A 20935-nucleotide genomic window follows, 5' to 3' on the forward strand; every position below is an offset into this window, starting at 1 on the left:
AGTAAGGGTGCAGCATATTCAATGAAGAAAGGTTGTATTTTATTGCATTTCGTGCAATGTCTAATTTGAATTTTTGGGATATTCGTTCAGATAATTTATGAATAAAACATCCTTTGCAAAAAGAGGCTAACATATCAACACTGTACTAACAGAAAAGAAAATCTTTAATTTCAATTTTTGAAAATAAAATATTCATTATGCTTGTCCTTGATACTGGAAAGAAACTGTTGATTCTTTTTGGATAATGCAGCTCCTTGCCTGTAAATTGGGAGTTCTCAGAAACCAAGAAGCTGATTGACAGCCCAAAGGCCACAGGCCCAACGGGAACGGAAGTAAAGAAACTACAATACCCATCATGCAATATCAAGCCGCGCAAACAACTTGCCGTTCAATTTTAAAATGTTTTTAATTTTGACAAATATCGTTCTCGGTTTGCCTTCAAAAGAATCATCTTTTATTTTTAATACATTATTTGTGGAGATATCTAATGTTACTGAAGATGTCCACGGGTCCGGAAGAAGTAGTCGCGCGGTGGAGAGTGACTTCCTTTCGCCTGGACAGTGCTTGAGGTAAGGACGTTATGGTGAGAGGTAAACGGTGACAATCCGACTCTAATCCCCTGTTCAAACAGCCATCCGGCTAATATTGTTCAACAAAGTTAGTCAGCGTCATGTCGGTGTTTCTGCTGAGAATGTATTTTATCGAATGTCCGGATATGTGGCAGTTTAAAATACATCTTCGATCGCGGGGCCTGTTGCCAGTAACATGGAGCCCCCGGGTGTGAAGACGCTGCATTTGGGGATAAGTAACAGCGATAAAGGTTTTAATCTTTTCCTGCCTTCCTGATTTGGTATATTTTGTACTAACACGGATTTGAGGTTAGGTTAGGTTAGGTTATTGCCAGTGGAAGAATTGAGAATAAATTGAATTCAGACTTGTTTTGTAAAGAAGCTGGCGAAGGAAATTATAAGATCATAAAACCATAAGATGTAGAATCAGGCCATTATTGCGTATCTTGTTAGTTTTTAAGTCTTTGCAATCTACAATCACGGGTTGTTATTCTGCTCTTTGTTTTCTTTAATACTGAGCTAGTATTTCTCTTTCCCGGGTCTTTTAGAAATGCCGTGAGTAGCTAAAAGCAACAGTTCCTCCTAGTGAAGGTTACTGCGGAGAAGTCAAACGACGTCCTCTTGCAGCAGTGAGTGTGCCATGACCTGAGATTTAAATGTCCAGCAGCATAGAAGCGTAGAAAATAGGAACAGGAGTAGGCCGTTCAGTCTGCTCCACCAACCAACGTGATCATGGCTGGTCTCATTTGATCCCTTTAGTGCTAAAAGCTATATTTACATCATTCTCAAAAGTCTTCAATGTTTTGCCCTCAACATCTTGCTGTGGCAGATAATTCCACAGGCTCACCGTTCTTTGGGTGAAGAATTTGTTTTCCCTCATCCAAGACCTAATCCTTATATTATGACCCCTGGTTCTGGACTCCCTGGTGGTCATCAGGAACATCCTTCCTGCATCCACCCTCTAATCTTTTAGAATTTTTAAAGGTTTCTATGAGGTCTCTCCTGATTCTTCTGAGCTCTGGTGAATATAGTCCGGTCTCTTCCCCATGTGTCAATCCTGTCATCACACAAATTAGTCTGGTAAACCTTCTTTGCACTCCCTTAATAGCCAGAACATTCTTACTCACATAAGGAGACCAAACTGCGCACACTGCTGCAGGTATGGTCTTAACAAAACATTCTTGCTCCTGTAGTTGAATCCTCTTGATGTGTAGATAAATGTAATTGGTGTCTTTGCCAGCTGCACTTGCATGATTACTTACAGTGCGATTTGTAAAAGATCTGGGAAAAAGAAATACGAGCTCAGTATTAAGAAAACAAAGAGCAGAATAACAACCTGTGATTGTAGATTTCAAAGACTTAAAAACTAACAAGAAAAGCCATAATGGCCTGATTCTACATCTTATGGTTTTATGATCATATAATTTCCTTCGCCAGCTTCTTTACAAAACAAGTGCCTGAGGACTCCCAGATCTCTTCTCCAATTTTACTGCCATTCAGATGAAAATCTGCCTCTTTGTTTTTGCTATCAAAGTGGACAACTTCACATTGTTACATATGATACTGCATCTGCCATATATTTACCCACTTACTTGTGTTATCCAAATAACCAAACATTTTGATAATACTGTAAAAGGATAGGCATTTGAGGTTAGGGTGCTAGCTAAATGATAGATTGCTATGGGTATATCAAAGAATGTGTTGAGGAGGGGACTACAGAATTTTGATGCCAGAGATGGTAAGTGATTGTCAGGTGTGGTTGGGCGTTCAGCTTAACATTGACGAGTAGTTGAACTAGGTTTTTATTCATCTAACTTTTCCTGGGGTAACCAACAGTGGAACTATATGAGTTTTCTGCCTCTGATAGATTCTTCTGGAGTGTCAAATGAACCATCGGAATCTTTAATTTCCTGGGCAGTTTCCATGGAGTCTGGGATTCCATATGGTTCTCATTTGCAACTCTAATTTGTGCTGTTCCATCAGAATATCTGGGCCATTTTTTTCTTATACCTGTAATTTTACATTTTACTGACTAATTTACTGGATGCAAAATTTCAATAGTTCTGAAATTTGTATACTATCCATGTTATTTTAACTTTTAGGATAGTTTTAGGAGGGGAAACATATTTAGACTGGATTTTTGTATTTACAGGCTGCATAATGGGTCGTGTAATTAGAGGTCAGAGAAAGGGTGCAGGCTCTGTCTTCAAAGCTCATGTGAAACACAGGAAAGGTCCTGCAAAGTTGAGAGCTGTGGATTTTGCTGAACGTCATGGTTATATTAAGGGTATCGTCAAGGTAAGTATTCATTTAAGAATGGAATTTTTTTAATATAGGGATTAAATAAATCACAGTAATACAGCACAGAAACAGATTCTTCAATCCAACTTGTCTACACTGATCAGATATCCTAAACGGATCTAGTCCCATTTCCCAGCATTTGACCCATATCTCTCTTGAACCCTTCCTATTCATGTACCCATCCTGGTGCCTTTCAAATGTTGTAATTGTACCCACCTCTCCCCACTTCCTCTGGCAGCTTCTTCCATACATGCATCGACCTCCGTTTCCTTTTTAAATCTTTCCCTTCTCATGTTTAAGGATTAAACAATAAACATTTCTCAAAATTCACAGCAGCTTAAATAGCTAAATTTATGGCAGTACTAATTATAACGTAATTAGATTTCTGGTTTACTTTGCAGGATATAATTCATGACCCTGGTCGTGGTGCTCCATTAGCAAAGGTGGTGTTCCGAGATCCTTACAGGTTCAAAAGGAGGACTGAGCTGTTCATTGCAGCAGAGGGTATTCACACCGGTCAGTTTATCTACTGTGGCAAGAAGGGTAAGATGTGTGAAATTATATAATTGATTTTTTTGATATATGTAAATATGAAATTTAGTGAATTTCAGCGGTCTTTTTAGGGATGGCAGCTGGTGCCTAGTGGGGTTCCACAGGGGTCAGTGTTGGGACCACAGCTATTCACATTATACACTAGTGATCTGGACAAAGGAATTGTTGCTCTGTTTGCAGATGACACAAGATATGTGGAAGGAGAGATAGTGTTGTGAAGCAGGAAGGCTGCAGAAGGACTTGGGCGTGCAAGGCGAGTGGGCAAAGTAGTGCCAGATGGAATGTAGTTTGGCAAAGTGAAGTTATAAATTTTAGCACGAAGAACAGATGCAAAGACTATTTTCTAAACGGGGCAAGGCTTTAGAAATCTGAAGTGCAAAGGGACCTGGCAGTCCTAGATCAGGATTCTCGTCACGTTAACCTGCAGGTTCAGTTGGCAGTAAGAAAGGCAAATGCAATGTTAGGATTCATTTCAAGAGGGTCGGAATACAGAAGCAGAGATATATCCCCTCAGATAAGGCTCTGTTCAGACCCTATTTGAAATATTGTGAGCAGTTTTGGACCTCATCTAAGGAAAGATGTGCAGATGTTGGAGGGAGTCCGGTGTAGGTTTAGAAGAATGATCTTGGGGATGAAGTGCTTGTCATATAAGGATCAGTTGAGGACTCTCTGGGTCTGTACTTGGAGTTTAGAAGGTTGAGGGAAGATGCTTCCACTCGTAGGAGAGACTCAGACCTGGGGCACAGACTCACTGTGAAAGGACGACCCTATAGAACTGAGATGGAGAGAAATTTCTTCAGCCAGGAAGTGATTTCTCTATGGAACTCATTACTACAGAGGGCTTTGGAGGCGTAGACATTGAATGTATTTAAGACAGTTTCTTGATTACAAGGGGGATCAAGGGTTATGGGGAAAGGCAGGAGAATGGAGTTGAGAAGCAAATCAGCCATGATTGAATGGCAGAATAGACTTGCTTGGCTGAATGTCCTGATTTTGCTCCTGTAGTTTAAGGTCTTATTATGGTTTTTGGTAAATAATTTAATCAAACAAACCAGATAGGTTCTGCATTAACTCTGGTCTTAGTTAGTTAGTTAGTTCCTGGAAAAGGTAACTATTGAAATAAAGTTATGAAGGATCCAAGTTCCAAAACTGTGATAGAAGCTTTTATTAAACATTTTGGGATGATGGTGCGATGTGGCAGCAACGCACATTTCAGATCAGGAAGGCAAAGGGGGGATATGAGATAACTGTGGCAAATAAGGTAAAAAAAATCCAAAAAGATTCTACAAGTACATTAAGAGCAAGAGAGCAACTAGAGAGAGAATAGGGCTCCTTTAAAAATCAGAGGTCATGTTGAACCTCAGGAGATGGGAGAGACTAAATAAATATTTTGTCAGTTTTTAATGTGAGAAAGAAACGGAGGCTAGAGAACTCAGGGAAATATTCACGTTTTGAAATTGGCTGACATTACATAAGAGGAAATGCTGGAGGTCTTAGAAAATTATAAAGTGGATAAATCTCTGAGACCTGATCTTGTGGATGCCAAGATGTTGTGGAAAGTTAGGAAAGAAATTTTGGGGCTCCTTGCAGAAATATTTGTACCATCTAAAACTATGGATGAAGTTCCAGATGAGTAGAGAATGGCTAATGTTTTACCTTTGTTTAAAAAGGGACGTAAGGAGAAGTCTGAACCAAGCCTGTGAGTGTGACTTAAACAGTGGGTAAATTGTTGGAGGTGATCCTGAAAAATAGGAGCTGTATGCATTGGGAAAGACCAGGAAAGATTAGGGATAGTCAGCATGGTTTTGTGAGAGGGAAATTGTCTCCCACCAACTTGATTGAGTTTTTTGACAAAGTAACCAAGAAGATTCAGAGCAGCATGATAGACGTTGTTTATTGGGACTTAAGTAGAGCCTTTGACAAAGTTTTGATTGGTAGACCAATTAGTAAAAGATAGATCGCATTGGTTTTAGGGTGAGCTTGCCAATTGGATACAAAATTGTCTTCCCAGCAAGAGATAGAGAATGATGGTAGAAGGTTATTTTTCACACTGGAGGCCTGTGACTGGTGGTGTTCAATGGATTGGTGTTGGATTCACTTTTGTTGATCATTTTATCTAAATGATTTTGATGAAAACTGGCATGGTTAGTAAGTTTGTGGATGACACCAAAATTGGTGGTAGAGTGCCCACTGAAGAAGGTTATCTAAGATTATAAAGAAATCTTGATTCATTAGGCTGAGGAGTGGCAGATAGAGTTTAATTTGGGTAAATATGAGATATTACATTTTTTGGTAAAACAAACAGGGCAGGACTTAGTTAAAAGTAGGGCCTTGGGTAGTGTTGTGGAACAGGCACCCTTGGGGTTCAGCTACATAATTCTTTGAAGTTTGCAACATGTATATACAGGGTGGTTATGAAGGTGTTTAGCATGCTTGCCTTCATTGCTAGGACCTTTTTGAATGTAGGAGTTGGGATATTATGTTGAGGTTGTACAGGATGTTGCTGAGGCCTGTTCTGGAGTAATGTCTAGTTCTGGTCGCCCTGTTATAGGAAGGATGTTATGAAGTCGGAGAGCGTTCAAAAGACACTTGGCAGGATGTTGCTGGGACTGGATGGTTTCATTTATAAGGAGAGGCTGGGACCTTTTTTTAACATTGGAACTTAGAGGAGGTTGAGAGGTGACCTTTATAGAAGTTTATAAAATAATGGGGGGTATAGGTAAGGCGAATGGCAGGTGTCTTTTCCTTAGGGTGGCAGATTTCAAAACCAGGGGACATATATTTAAGGTGAGAGGAGAAAGATTTAAAGACATGAGGAGCAATTTTCTTTTTACACAGAGGGTGGTTTATGTGTGGAATCAACTTCCAGAGGAAGTGGTGGATGCGGGTACAGATACGATGTTTAAAAGACATTTTGATAAGTACATGAATAAGCACTGTTTGGAGGGATATGGGCCAAGCGCAGGCAGGAGGGATTAGTTTTGTTTCGGATTACGGTCAGCATGGACTGGTTGGACTGTAGGGTTTGTTTCTGTGCTGTATGACTGTACGACTCTACGACTCTAAATTAGTTGTCCAGGCATGACGCTTGAATTTTCTGTCATCCCTATCTTGAGTATAATTCCAAGTGAAATAATGCATCTGTCCTGTTACCATTCTTCAATCCTTTATTACTTCAAAGTGATGCTGTAGTCCATTGGTGCTATCTTGACTGCCTCATGTCGCTTGTAGTTTTGAAGGTGCTTTTAAAAAAAGCTGGAAAGTGTTTTTTGGATAGTTGGAAAGATGAATGGGATTTCTACAAATAAACACTTGGGTGCTCTCTTTCCTCTCTCTCTTTGGGGCCATGGAGTCTACTTTTCAGTTGCCATAAAAACCTGGAGTGCCTGTCCCAGTGTTGCTGAACAGATGCTCTCCTGTCTACTTAGAACCTTGCTTCCAATTTTTTTCTTTATCTGTACATGCACCCCTCTTCCCAGTCTCATCATCTTCACACTTGTGGCTTTTTACATTAATGCATGTTTAATCTGGCTTCAGCAAGAAGCAGGGTGGTGTGGGAACACCATTACATTTTTTTTAAAAAGGGTTAAAACAACTAATCAATGATGCTGCCTTTTGCTTTTCCCTGATGCCCCCATTTCTGTAACTGTTTCCTAATTAATATAACTAAGCAGCATATATTGGAAAAATATTTGACAATCATACCAAAACAGTTGACTCAAACTTGCAAATTTTTCCTTGCTTGCAGCTCAGTTGAACATTGGAAATGTCCTTCCTGTGGGTACTATGCCAGAAGGCACCATTGTGTGTTGCCTGGAAGAGAAGCCAGGTGACCGTGGCAAACTTGCCCGTGCCTCTGGTAATTACGCCACAGTCATTTCCCACAATCTTGAGACTAAGAAAAGTCGTGTCAAGTTGCCATCCGGTTCTAAGAAAGTTGTTTCCTCCGCGAATCGAGCTATTGTTGGTAAGATTTACTTGTTTTGACAATTTTCACAAAGGTCTTCAAAAAATTCAGTTGACTGTTACGCAAAAAAAATTCAACTCCTTTGCAGTTTATTGCTTTTAACTTGAACTACATACACAACTAAGTAAAGGGAAGCACTTGGTTTAGACTTAAAATGTATTGTGTAAATATTTACACAAATAAAAATTAGTTCAAAATTGTTTAAACAGTGCTTTATCATTTATTATAGCTTGTGTGTGTTATAGTTAGTTGTTTGTCTAATTTAATCAAAAAAGTAATACATTGTTTCAGTATCTTGATATTTAGTTATGTAAGAGTTGGTACAATAAAAGTAATTGAATTTGGCAACACAATATTGAAACAATTGGATTTGTAACATAAGAATATTGGGTTACTGAAGCTGATTACAGTATAATTTTTGTATTGTGCTAGTTAAGTATTTACTTTGGTTTCAGGTGTTGTTGCTGGTGGTGGTCGTATTGATAAGCCCATACTGAAGGCGGGTCGGGCATATCACAAATACAAGGCTAAGAGAAACTGCTGGCCACGTGTTCGTGGTGTGGCTATGAATGTAAGTGATTGTTCATCTCCTGCTCTCCTTGCCTCATTCTTGGTAAACCGCAGACCACATAAATTCTCATGCTGGCACCTATGGAAACTGACACTGTCCCCTTTACTTGGATGCTGTTCTGTTTCCCTTTCAATTGTTACCACTCATCCAAAAAACACTCTCAACCTCAATATTCTTGGAAATTCCTGCTACCACTGTCTCCAGGCAATCGTTCTCCTAGGGGAAAGATCACAGATCACATCCACTTATCCTGGTGCTCAGGATTCGAATAACTGTTCTGATGAAGAGTCACTGGACTCAAAATGTTAACTCAGCATTATTCCCACAGATGCTGCAGAACTGCTGAGTTCATACAGCAATTCTGTTTTTGTTTCAGATTTCCAGGCTTGGCGGTTCTTTGTTTATTTGAATATCTCTCAGGTTTCTTATCCTCTCAAATACAGTCTTAATCCAAATCTCAAATCAACATTTGCTATTGTTCCTTGTCCATTTTGATTTTTCTAGTCTGATTTGGTCAACAACATCAGCTTCATGTAACAGTTCACTCCCTTGATCAAAATTATAATGTCGTCACTTTGTTCCCTCCAGCAAATCATCAGTGGTTCTCTTGCCACAGTACGGCCTCTGAAGCTTACAACAAGCTGTTCGTGGTTGCCTGACATTGCTCATTTACATTCTGTTCCATTGTAACAGCATCAGACATTGTCAGGTTCTACAAGAATGCCCATTCTTTGACAATCTCACATTAAAAATGACTGTTAGCAATGCCGTCCTGCCAAAAACTGCCGTTTCCCAAATTTGAACTGTTGTACTCCCAGACCCTTTGCTCAACTGATAGCAGCTGTGCCTTTTATGAGCTCTGCAGTCCCTTAAAACTTCCACTTCTCTATTCTCTTCAGCAAATTCAGAAGTATTGTTAAAAGCCTGCAATTTGAACCAAGATTTTAGCCATTCTTTTTATCCTTTTTGACTTGATGTCAAATTTGGTTTGATCATGCTGCATTGAAGTGCCTTTAAACATTTTTCTATGTTTAAGGTCTATATGAATGCAAATTTGTGTTAGTAACATGCTGATCTAAGGTAGTTTTGGATTATAATTTCTAAGAATTTTCCTTCAATTCACAATGTGTCCATTCACACACTAGCTGCTGCTTCAGATTTGACATGATCTGACATCTATTTCCATTTTCCCTAGTGCAGTCTAATTTTAAAAGTCCATGTATGCAAGCTTAAAGTAGTTTACCATTTATGACCAGATCTGGCCGGACCATGTAAATCATTGACGTAATTTGCTCTCATCAGCCAAAGTTGCTTACTGTTCCTGCATTATGATAGTTTGCAGCATCATATTTGTATTATGTTATCTTAAATCCATTCCCCTTTGGTCATAATAAGTTTTAAAAAAATTATAAAATACTGTCTGTAAGATTGCATCCCTTCCTTCCCCGAGCTTGTCAAGTCAAACTTCCTCTAAGGTTCCAGCACAGCCCAAAGTAGTTTTTAATGTTTTTAAGGAACTGGGTAAACTTGTTGCAGGTGCAACATTTAGAGTCTTCCAAATTCCCTTTGATTCAAGGTCAGAAATCACAGAACACCAGATTATAGTCCAGCAGGTTTATTTACAAGCTTTCAAATAAACCTGTTGGACTCTCACCTGGTGTTGTGTGATTTCTGATCTTGTCCACACATCATCCCTTTGATTCATGAAGTGTTTCTTTTTGCTTTTATAAAAAAAAGTGAATCTCACTATTTAATAAACATGATAAAGGGAAATCGGAGAATCTACTGATAACATCTCCGGAAATGTAGGTCCTACAACTGACAATTTGTTTACGGAACATCTTGAATTTGTAACTAATTGGGAAATTAGTTCCTGAAGGCATTTAGTGAAGTATGTCCTAAGAACCTTTAGCTAAAATTTACGGGATTGAGGGTTAATTATTGACCTGGATAAATACATTTTGACTGAGTGGCAGGAACCAAAGTAGGAATAATGGACAAATATTCTAATTGGCAAGATGTGATCAGTGATACCTTCCAAGAGTTAGTGTTGGATCCTCAACCTTTCATTATTATTAATAACAAAGCTGATGATACCCTTTTCCAATTTTGATGACACAAAAAATGCCAGTATTGTAAGCAGTGTGGAAAAAGCATTAAATTAGAAACAGTATCGATGGATTGTGAATCTGTGGCACTTACCTTCAGTGAACTGTAAGAGAGGTCTCTGATGTGGGGGCTGAAAAGAATAGAACAGGGAGTTTCTAAAGAGTGAAAATAGGTGCAGTGAGACTGGAGGTGGGTAAGTACAGAATATAAGGATGTAAAGTTACCATACTCCCAGAGGATGATAGGGCTGCTCTCCCATTAGAGAGACACAACTCATATATTACTTGAACTTGAGGGTCACCACACCCATGGCAAGGGGAGGGTTTGAGAGAGCGAGAGAGAGAGAGTCCTTCATGGTTAACTCAGCTGCTGTGAACCCAGTTCTAGACTTTCCCCTGCTATGAGGAACAGTCTGAGCCTATCCTGTCTTGTCTGAAGGATCAGGACTGCTGGACGTGGGGAATTCAAGCATCAAATGGCCTGATTTATTTCCATATTGATTTTTATATAATGGGCTTTACAGGACTTGTGGCATATGGGATTTGTTAAAACAAATATTTTCTTCCTCAGCCTGTAGAACATCCTTTTGGTGGTGGTAACCATCAGCACATCGGGAAGCCATCAACCATCAGAAGAGATGCTCCAGCTGGTCGCAAGGTTGGTCTCATTGCTGCTCGTCGTACCGGTAGACTGCGTGGTACCAAGACTGTCCAGGAAAAGGAGAACTAGTTTCTTCGTGTATTTACATAAATTTGGCACAATAAAAATTACTTTTTAAAAAAAAAAACTTAATTTGTGGCTGTTGCTCTTAATCTCTGGTAAATGTTGTTGGGCTGTTTGACTGCAGCTTCCCAGCAACAAGCTAGACAGGTGGACAGTAAACTTAGAATAGGGTGTAGTGACTGGCAAAACTGGAACTGTATTTTTGAGAGATTATTAAAAATAGCATGCTGATTTGGTTGTATGCAGTGGAGTAATTAGGGATTTGTACCACCATTTGCAAAGGCACTACGTAGTTTTACTCTAGAAAATAATCATGTAGGATTATATTTCACCCTTCACATCATGAGCTTACTAAGCTGGTGCAAAGTGAGAAATAGTGTGGAAACCCTGGGTTAATTCTGCAGTGAACCATCTTATAGTATGATAATAGTAATTGACAGAAATGGATCTCAAGTTTGTTGTGTATATGAAAATATATAGGTAGTAAGTTACAGTAAACTCTTCAAATACATCACTTGGTAAAAATTTGTCTTTGGAGTTGTATTTTCTCCATTTTTCCTTTCTGGTTGTGGCCTTATTCTCAGCCCAGACAGCAAACACAGGTGCAAGCCAAGGCCTCCTCAAATACTTCCATCAAATTTATGGGAGCCTGGCACATCAGTGCAAAATGTAAAGTTGAAATATTTGCAAAAATCTTCAGCTAGAAATACTGAGTGAATAACCCATCTTGGCCTCCACTGGAGCCCCCCCGCCCGATCACAGACGTCAGTCTTTAGCTGACTCGATTTAATTCACATCAAAAAATGATTGGAGGCACTGGATACTGCTAAGGCTATGAAGCCTGACAACATTCTAGCATTAGGACTAAAGATGGGTGCTCCAGAACTTGCCACACCCCTAACTAAGCTGTTTCAGTGTAGTTACACTTGCATCTACCTGACAGTGCGGATAATAGCCTAGGCACATCTTGTAGAAAAGAAGCAGGGAAAATCCAATCCAATTAACACCTATCACTATTCTCAGTCATCAGTAATGCTATCACGTAGCACCTGCACACTGACACAGTTTAGGTTTCACCAGGGCTGATCAACCCATGACCTTATTACAAAACACACATGGACAAAAATTCCAGAGGTGAGTGCCTTCAAATCACTGCTTCATTTGAGTGTGCCATCAATAGCACCACTGTTGTTTATGGGGATTCACAGCATATTTAACAACATGGGTGGATGGGGGTGTTCAGAAGAATGAAGGTAGAAGGTTCCTCTGGTGGTAGGGACGGCTAATCCAGAGCCTTGAAAGAATGTTCAATTAAATGTTCAAATGCACTACACTAGCTGGGGAAAATAAATTTAGCTAACTTGCAGTGAATCGGGAAATAAAAAGCAAATCCTGGTAACAGCAATCACAAAAATACCAAACTATTGTAAAACCCACCTGGCTCACTAAGGAAATTGGTCATTCTTCCCAATCTGACCTGTATGCAAATCCAGACCATCAAAAAAATTGCTACAGATGAGTCAACTTAAAAAAAAATGGGACAGACCCCCTGGCATGAAGACAGGAAACAGCAAAAGGATTAGTCAGGCCTGGAAAAACCCAAGCTTTGACAAAATGTAGTCAGCAATAGACAATTTCTGTATGACCAAATGACTTTTGTTCTTGCGATTTGGCTGGTGCTGACAAGACTAGCATTTATTATGCATCCCTTACAGCCTTTGAGAAGGTTGTGATGATGTATGGTATTCTGCAGTTGATGAGTGTTAGGGAGGGAGTGCCTGTATTTTGAAGCAATTAGAACATAGATCTAAATCAAGGTGGTGAATAACTTAGAAAGCCTATTGTTGGTGGCATCCCTATGCAGCTTCTGCCTCAGTCCCAGCTGGCATAGTTTGCAGGTTTAGAAACTGCTGTCAAAGGAGTCACAGTGAATTGCTGCAGTGTATTTTCATTCCTTCCATCAACAATGCACAGTGCATACTACAGACAAGATTGGGAGTAACTGTTTTCAACCCTTGTTCCAAATTCAGTTCCCTAATTACTGACTACATCCCTCTCCCTAGAAGCAGCGAGATTATACTAGTGTGTTCACAATTTTGGTGTCACATTTGACCCAAAGATGAATTTTCAACCTCATTTCACACCATCACTGAAGACACTTTTTGTCATTTCCAGCATATTGCCGGACTTCATCCATGTATCAGTGCAACTGTTACTGCAATCCCCATTCATGTAAAATTCCTCAACATGATTATTTCACTGCACCACATTCTACCCCTCATAAATTTGAGGTCATCTAAAACACTGCAGTTCATGCTTTAATTTGCACCAGATACCATTCACTTATTGACCCTGTACTTACTGAGCAACAGTGGCATCCAGTCAAGTAGAATTTTGATTTTAAAGTTGTCATCCTTCAATTCCCTCTGTGGCCTTGCCCCATACATCTCTGTAATGGCCAGTACTTAAATTTGTTCGACTTAAGCAACTGTAATATTGAATTATCACAGACAACACTACCTCTCTGTTGTGTTTTCTTTAAGACCTCCCCCATCTCCTGTCATGGTTTTGTTATATTTTGATTTTTCATGCTGTTGTGAAACAACCTCGTTCATTTTATGATGCTCAAGATATTGTATAAATGTAAGTTGATGTGGTTCCCTAAACATTTTGCTACAACTTACAAGGTGGCACAATGGTCAGCACTGCTGCCTCACAGCGCTAGGAACTCTGTTTCGAATGACTGTGTGGAGTGCGCAGTTTCCCAATGTCTGCATGGGTTTGCTCTCACAGAGCAAAGATGTGAATGTTAGGTGGATCGGCAATGCTAAATTACCCATACTGTCCATGGCTGTGCAGATTAGGTGGATTAGACACGGTAAATGCAGGATTAGTATAGAGGGGGGTATGGTCTAAGAGCTGGTGCAGACTTCTGCAGAGTAGGGATTTAGAAATTAATCCACCTGATATACTTCATTTCCCTGAATCAGATCCAACAATACCTCCATCCTTATTCAACTTGTGTTTATAAATTCCCTGATAATGCATTCCTCTATATCTTTCTCACAGTGCTCTTTGGTGCAGTGTTAATGTCCTCTGTCTGAGTCAGAAGTTCCAGATTTAAGCTTTACTCCATGAAAACAGTTTGAGTATCAACTTATAAATCCTTAAAAAACATGGTAATATTACAGTAAGAAAAGGAAAGATTTCTGCATAGCCTCTATCATTAATATCCATAGCTCCAAAAGTGTATGTTGACTACAGTAACCTGGGCTTTTTTTTCATTACCACAATGGTAGCGAATATTTAACATTTAATTATACACAGTAAGACAACAGGACTTCACTTTCAAAGATGGTGAGCTGATCTTCCTCTCAGTACTGTTATAAATAGATCATCTGCAGTAGGTAGATTGGTGAGGGTCAGGTCAACTAAGTTATACCCCTACTTACTGTTTCACATATCATCTACAGAAAGCCCAGTCTACCAGCTATGTCCCTCAGGACTGACCACCAGTTCATGAGGCAGCAATAATAGAGAACTTTGCCAAACCTAGATGTTGTCCAGGTCTTGCTGCACTTGGACACAGGCTGGTTTAGCACGAGGAGTCATGAATGGTAAACATTGTGCAATCATCCCCACTTATGACCTTACAATGGATGAAAGATCATTATTGAAGCAGCTCAAAGTGGTTGGGCACCCTGCAGCTAAGATATTTTGACCTCCAACAACTACAGCAGTCTTCCTATGTGCTCAGTACAATGCCAACCAAAAACTTCTTCCTTCAGTAGCAATTGGGTTCAGTTTTTCTAGGGCTCCCTGATACCAAGGGCACTCACTCCCTCACCTCGAGTTCAGCCTTTTCTGTCCATGTTTGGACTCAAACTGTCATGAGCTCAGTGGTGTTAGTCGAATCTAATCTGAACTACTCCTTTGCAAATGCCGCTTGAAAGCTGTTCATGATCCCTTTCATCATATTGACAATTGAGAGCAGACTAATCTAGCAATGATTTGCTGGGTTGGATCTATCCTGTTTTTTTTGAACAGGGAAAACAGGTAATTTTCCACATTGCGGGGTAACTGTAATGAAACAGCATGGCTAGGGCTGCAGTTAGATCTGGAGCATATCTTCAAGACCATTACTGGAATATTGTCAGAGCTCATAGCTTTTTAAGTAATCAGTTTCTTGATATCACATAGAATGTATTGAATTGCCTAAGTATCACATCTGGGGTGTTGGGGACTTCAGGAGGAGACTGCTTCTGCTGTTTGGATGCAAGTAGCCTTGTGTTGTAGCTTCATGAGGTTGACACCTAATTTTTAGGTTCACCTGTTCACGCTTCTGATATGCTCTCTGCAATCTTCTGGCTTGATGGTAATGGTAAAATGGGAGATGCTGGGCAGTGAAGTTATTAATTGTTATTGAACACAATTTGGCTGATTGCCCACTTCATGAATGCTCAGGTTTGAGTTGCTAGATATGTATGGTCTGTTCCATTTAAAACAATGATAGTCCCACACAACATGATGCTGCATAAGGATTGTGTGGTGGTCATATGTGCCAATACATCTTTGACAGGTAAGTTTAGATTAGTACAGGTGAGGCCAAATAGGCCCTTCCATCTTGTTGGTTCCCTCACAAACTGCCACAGACCCAATCTAGTAGCGATGTCCTTTCAACCAGCTTAATTAATAACACTACTACCAAGCCACTTGATGGTAGACACTGAAGTTCCCACTCAAAATACACTGTGCTCTTGACATCCTCAATCCTTCCTCCAAATTTGTTCATCACAGACCAGTACATATCAGCAGCTCATGGAGGGGTGGTAGTTGGTAGCCGGTAGCCAGATCTTTGCTAGCCTATGTGATAAGATGTCAGGTGACTTCATGGGGTCACAAATCAAAGTTGAGGACTCCCAGGGAAACTCCTTCTCAACTGTATACTACTGCACTGCCATGTCTGATGGAACTATCCCGCCAGTAGGAAAGGACATACCCAGAGGTGGGAATGGTGGTATAGAGGACATAACAGACAGTGAGCATGACTATATTGCAGTTACGGTGTTGCAGTTACGGTGCAGCAGTTCTTCCAATTTTTGGCACAAGCCCCAAATACAGGTTAGGAAGGCTTTGGAGGGTTGACAGAGCTGTTTCCCATTGTGATTTCAGAGGCTACACCAATACCAAATGTTTAACCCAGTTTGATTCCTTTGTTTAGACTCCATAGTTGTATAATATAACTGAGTGATTTACTGTGGCATTTCAAAGGGCTCTTAAGAATCAGTAGGCTTACTATGGGTTTGGAGGTACAGGTAAGTAAAACAACGCCAGGATGGCAGGTGTCACTCCCTAAAAAGATATTAGTGAACCAGATAGGTTTTTGCAACAACATACAATTGTTAATGGCATCCATTAAGCAATCTTTTAATTTCATCAGGTGTGGGATTTAAACCCGTGTAAATTACTGGGCTGGTGACACTACCAGCACCCCATTACATCATGCTCAGTTAATGACACTAAAGTGAGAGACAATCCCGAATTCAGTGAGGATTTTTGCAAGATAAGAGTAAACAGATTAATGATAGAATTACAGGTCAAGAATTCTTCAGTTGAAAACTATGGAACAAACTGTTTTCCAGTTGAAGGATATTTTTGGTTACATACACTTTCAGGTCAATGAAAGCCCTTTGGGGGGGAAAAAAAAATGCCTGAATAGACCTGAACAGATCTGCAGACACACTAAGTTCAGGCCTTTTTGGGGTGGGGTGGGGTGGGGTGGGGGGAGAAGAAAAAAAGAACTTTGCTTTTAGGAGATAGTAGGAACGGCCGATGGTGGAGTCGGAGATAACAAGGTGTAGAGCTGGATGAACACAGCAGGCCAGGCAGCATCAGTGAAGCAGGAAAGCTGACGTTTAGGACTCATTTGGGCTAAGCAAATATTCCCTCCCACTCCCTTTAAAAGGGTCCAAACTCAGCATGTCTGCCAGTCCATTCGGGTCCACTTTCTTGCACATGAACAGATGACTGCAAGACAAAAAGATTTGACAAAACATTTGCATATATGATTTGGAATTGAACATACAAGATATGGTAAGTTTGCAGAGGACACCAAAATTGGAGGTGCAGTGGACAGCAAAGGAGGTTACCTCAGAATACAATGAGATCTTGATCAGACAGGTCAATGGGCTGAGGAGTGAGAGATGGAGTTTAATTTAGATAAAGTGAGGTGCTGCATTTTGGAAAGGGATAACAGGGCAAGACCTATAGACTTCACGGTAAGGTCCTGGGAAGAGCTGCTGAGCAGAGACTTGAGTACAGGTTCACAGTTCCTTGAAAGTGGAGTCCCAGGTAGCCAGGATAGTGAAGGTGGCATTTGGTATGCTTGCCTTAATAGGTCAGTACGTTGAGTATAGGTGTCATGATGCTGCAGTACAGGCCACTTTTAGAATACTGCATGCAATTCTGATCTCCCTGCTATAGGATGTTGTGAAACTTGAAAGGGTTCAGAACAAATTTACAAGGATGTTGCCAGGGTTTGAGCTATAGGGAGATACTAAGTAGGCTGGGGCTATTTACCCTGGAATGTCAGAAGCTGAGGGGTGACATTATAGAAATTTATAAAATCATGGAGGGCCATGGATTGGGTAAATAGGGGAGGTCTTTTCCATGGGCTGGGGGAGTCCAAAACTAAACAGCCTAAGCTCAAGGTGAGAGGGGAAAGATTTAAAAGGGAACTAAGGGGAAACTTATTCACAGACGGTGGTGCATGTATGGAATGAGGTGCCAGAGGAAATGGTGGAAGCTGGTACAACTACGTTTAAAAGGCATCTGGATGGATATTTGAACAGGAAAGGTTTAAGAGGGATGTGGGCCAAATGCTGGCAAATGGGACTAGATTTATTTAGGAAATCTGGTCAGCATAGACAAGTTGGACCAAAGGGTCTGTTTCTGTGCTGTACATCTGTGATTCTAAACCATGTTTTTTTTCAGTTCTACTAAAAAATAAAAAAAACTGCCATCTAGGAAATGGAGTGGAGGTGTAAGAGATAAAGAACAAAACATTAATCTGTAATTTGCCTATAAAGTATGCTGATGGAATCTGTCTAGGTGCCACAAGTACAAGCTAGTAAAATTTAAACTTGAGAGGTAGGCCTTGTAGACAACAATCAACATCTTAAATGGACTTCCAGGCAGAATGGGGGCAATAAAAATTAAAAGAAAATGGATGCAAACAACTACTGGAAGAGACAACCTAAATCTAAAATAAACCATATGATTGCACAATAAAAAGCTTTAGTAAATGGAAAAGTTACAAAAGGTTGGAAAAACAGGTAGTAGCGTACAAACAAGAAAAGTTCAAGACATAGCAAAGTTGGAACATTTACTATTACATTATGAAGGTTGATCAGAAGCAATGCGGGTTACTTGAAAACAGATGTTCATGAAAGAGAAAATGCCAGGTTGCATTGCTGTTTACAATCTAAGATGATGTCAAACGTCAGGCCAGAAGAGAATTGCATTAACATAAAAGAGAGGCAACAGCCCAGTGTTATTACAACTAGACTACTAATCCAGAGATCCGGTAATGTCTGGATATCCCGTTTGAATCCCACCATGGCAGATGTTGGAATTTGAGTTCAGTAATAAAAAAAAACTTAATAAAGAGTCTAATGATGATCATGAAGCTGTGGTCAATTGTCAGAAAAGCCTAACGTGGTTGACTCTTATCTGTCCTCTGGATAGTGACCTAGCCAGCAACGCCCATGTTCTGTGAACAAATTAGAATAAAATACTGAAGCTGTCCACGTCCAAATGCAGAAACACCTAGAAAATATCCAGGTTTGGGATGACAAGTAACATTTGCATCAAACGCCAGACAATAACCAATGACAGAATCCAACCATTAACTCATGACATCCAATAGCATTACCATCACCAAAGACTCCACTATTCCAACATCCTGGGGTCATCACTGGCAAGAAATTAAACAGGACTAGTCATATAAATAGTATGGTGACAAGAACAGCTCTGGGGCTAGAAATCTTAAAGCAAGTAACTCACCTACTGACTCCCTAAAAACTTATCCACAACATACAAGGCACAAGTCAGGACTGCGATCAAATACTTCCCACTTGCCAACAACTCCAGAAGTTTGACACCATCCAGGACAAAGCAGGCCACTTGTTTGGCACCACCATCCACTGATGGTCAGTAGCAGCAGTGTGTACCATCTACAAAGGGCAATGCAGAAATTTACTGAGACTCCTCAGTACTTTCTAAAGTCACAAAAAACATCTAGAAGAACAAGGATATCAGATACATAGTAACATAACTACCTACACTTTCCCCTCTAAAGCCACTCCCCATCCTGACTTGGGAATAGATCAATTCTTCACTGCCATATTAAAATCTTGGAATTGCCTCCCTAATGGCATGGTCCACACCAAATGGACTGCGGTATTTAAGGCAGCAACTCACCACCACTTTCTCAAGTAGGGATGCATAAAAAATTGCTCCATTTTATCTATTCATATTTTGTACATCCTTAAAAGGCCAGGTTCAAATACGATTTCATTGTTGTATGAATTGTACAGTTCAGTTATAGATGAAGCAAATGGAGTTGTGCCCATTACCAACTACATTAAATTGCTTGACCTCGTTACCAGTAGATTCCTCATACTCTTCCCTGAAAGAGGGTGCCAACCTCCAATTTGCTGGTACATCCCCATCTCAACTGATGGTGCTGTTGGCCAAGTCAGATTCCAGAAAGAACCTAGCTTGGCAATATTATTTTGTTTGGTTAATTGATATAGTTACTCTACTAGCAGAGAAACAAAAAAGTGTTTCTGAACTCAGTGATTTACTCTGCTCTGAAATCAAAAGAAAACTAATATTGAAATATGTTTGCCCTCACAGACTCCAAAAGCCTCTTGTCAATTAACACTCCAGGGAATGGACCATGTCCTTAATTTGTAGTCTGGTACATTTAGCTCATTGTTCAGAAATGACTCTGACCTCTTGAAACTAAACCTTCACTGAAGTAAACCACATCCTTGTCTTTTTAAAGCAGTCCAAAGCCCAAAAGAAAGATTTTACACATCTTTTGTCACACCCCTCCTATCTAGGCAAGATTGGAAAATTATCGCAGTAACGCAACCTAAAAATATCTGAAGGAATAGAAGTCCGTTCTCTTCCCTACACTGTACATGCCATATTAAAAACCTCCACCACTCTCTATGAACCCCTGTGCAATCATTCCAAATGGTTCCATTCTCTCAAAGTTTCTTTAGACCACAGATGACAATCTTTTGTGGAATCATTTAAATTTAGTCTCTTTCACAGTATTGAGAAAAGAATATTTATGTTCCTTCAAAAGATTATTTGTTACTTTCAATTCTTCAAAAAAGTTATTTCATATTCTGCAAAACCAAACAATTCAAACATTTCACATTTTCTGTTCAATTATTGGCATTCTTTGCCATTATATGCCCTCGATTCTCAAATTCAATTGTCCTGTGCTCCAGGTACCTTGGTTTTCCCCTCTTGCATCCAACATTTCTATTCACCAATTCTGAACTCCCTGTAAGATAACAGCTCTTGAATAATGCCAAGTCAGATAATAACAACAACCCATCAGTCTTTACAGTGAAAGATTCTGTTAACATTTCATCAATACTAAAGAATATGGGGGAGGAATTAAGTATCATCACAATGAATGTATTAGACAAAATAATGGGGTTAAAGCAGGTAAGTCCCTTGGCCCTGATGGCTTGCATCCTAGGATCCTAAAAGAGGTAGATACAACTACAGCAGATGCAGTGGTTGTAATTTTCCAAAAGTCCTTGGATTCTGGAGAAGTACCGGAGGATTGGAAAACTGCCAATGTGACACCCCTATTCAAATAGGGAGAGGCAAGAAGCAGGTTACTATAGGTCAATTAAGCTTAACATCTATTGTTGGAAAAGTATTGGAATCAATTATTAAGGAAGTAACAACAGAATATTCAGAAAATTATAACCTAATCAAGCAGAGTGAGCATGGTTTAATGAAAAGGGAAATTATGTCTGATTGATTTAGTGTGTGTGTGTGTGTTTTTGTGTGTGTTTTTGTGTGTGTGTGTTTTTGTGTGTGTGTGTGTGT

At 39.8% G+C, this 20935-nt stretch overlaps 1 protein-coding gene across 1 annotated transcript; it reads left to right on the top strand.

The window, feature by feature from the left end:
- The first annotated feature begins 554 nt into the window (after positions 1-554).
- On the top strand, positions 555-10856 carry rpl8 (ribosomal protein L8). The gene is made up of 6 exons (XM_048603189.1): positions 555-820; positions 2722-2867; positions 3272-3413; positions 7171-7389; positions 7845-7960; positions 10640-10856. Exons 1-6 carry the CDS (start codon positions 766-768, stop codon positions 10796-10798), a joined length of 837 nt encoding a protein of 278 aa, XP_048459146.1. The 5' UTR covers positions 555-765; the 3' UTR covers positions 10799-10856.
- The last annotated feature ends 10079 nt before the right edge of the window (positions 10857-20935 follow it).

Source organism: Rhincodon typus, chromosome 11 (genome assembly GCF_021869965.1).
Source record: "Rhincodon typus isolate 14 chromosome 11, sRhiTyp1.1, whole genome shotgun sequence".
NCBI lineage: Eukaryota > Metazoa > Chordata > Chondrichthyes > Orectolobiformes > Rhincodontidae > Rhincodon > Rhincodon typus.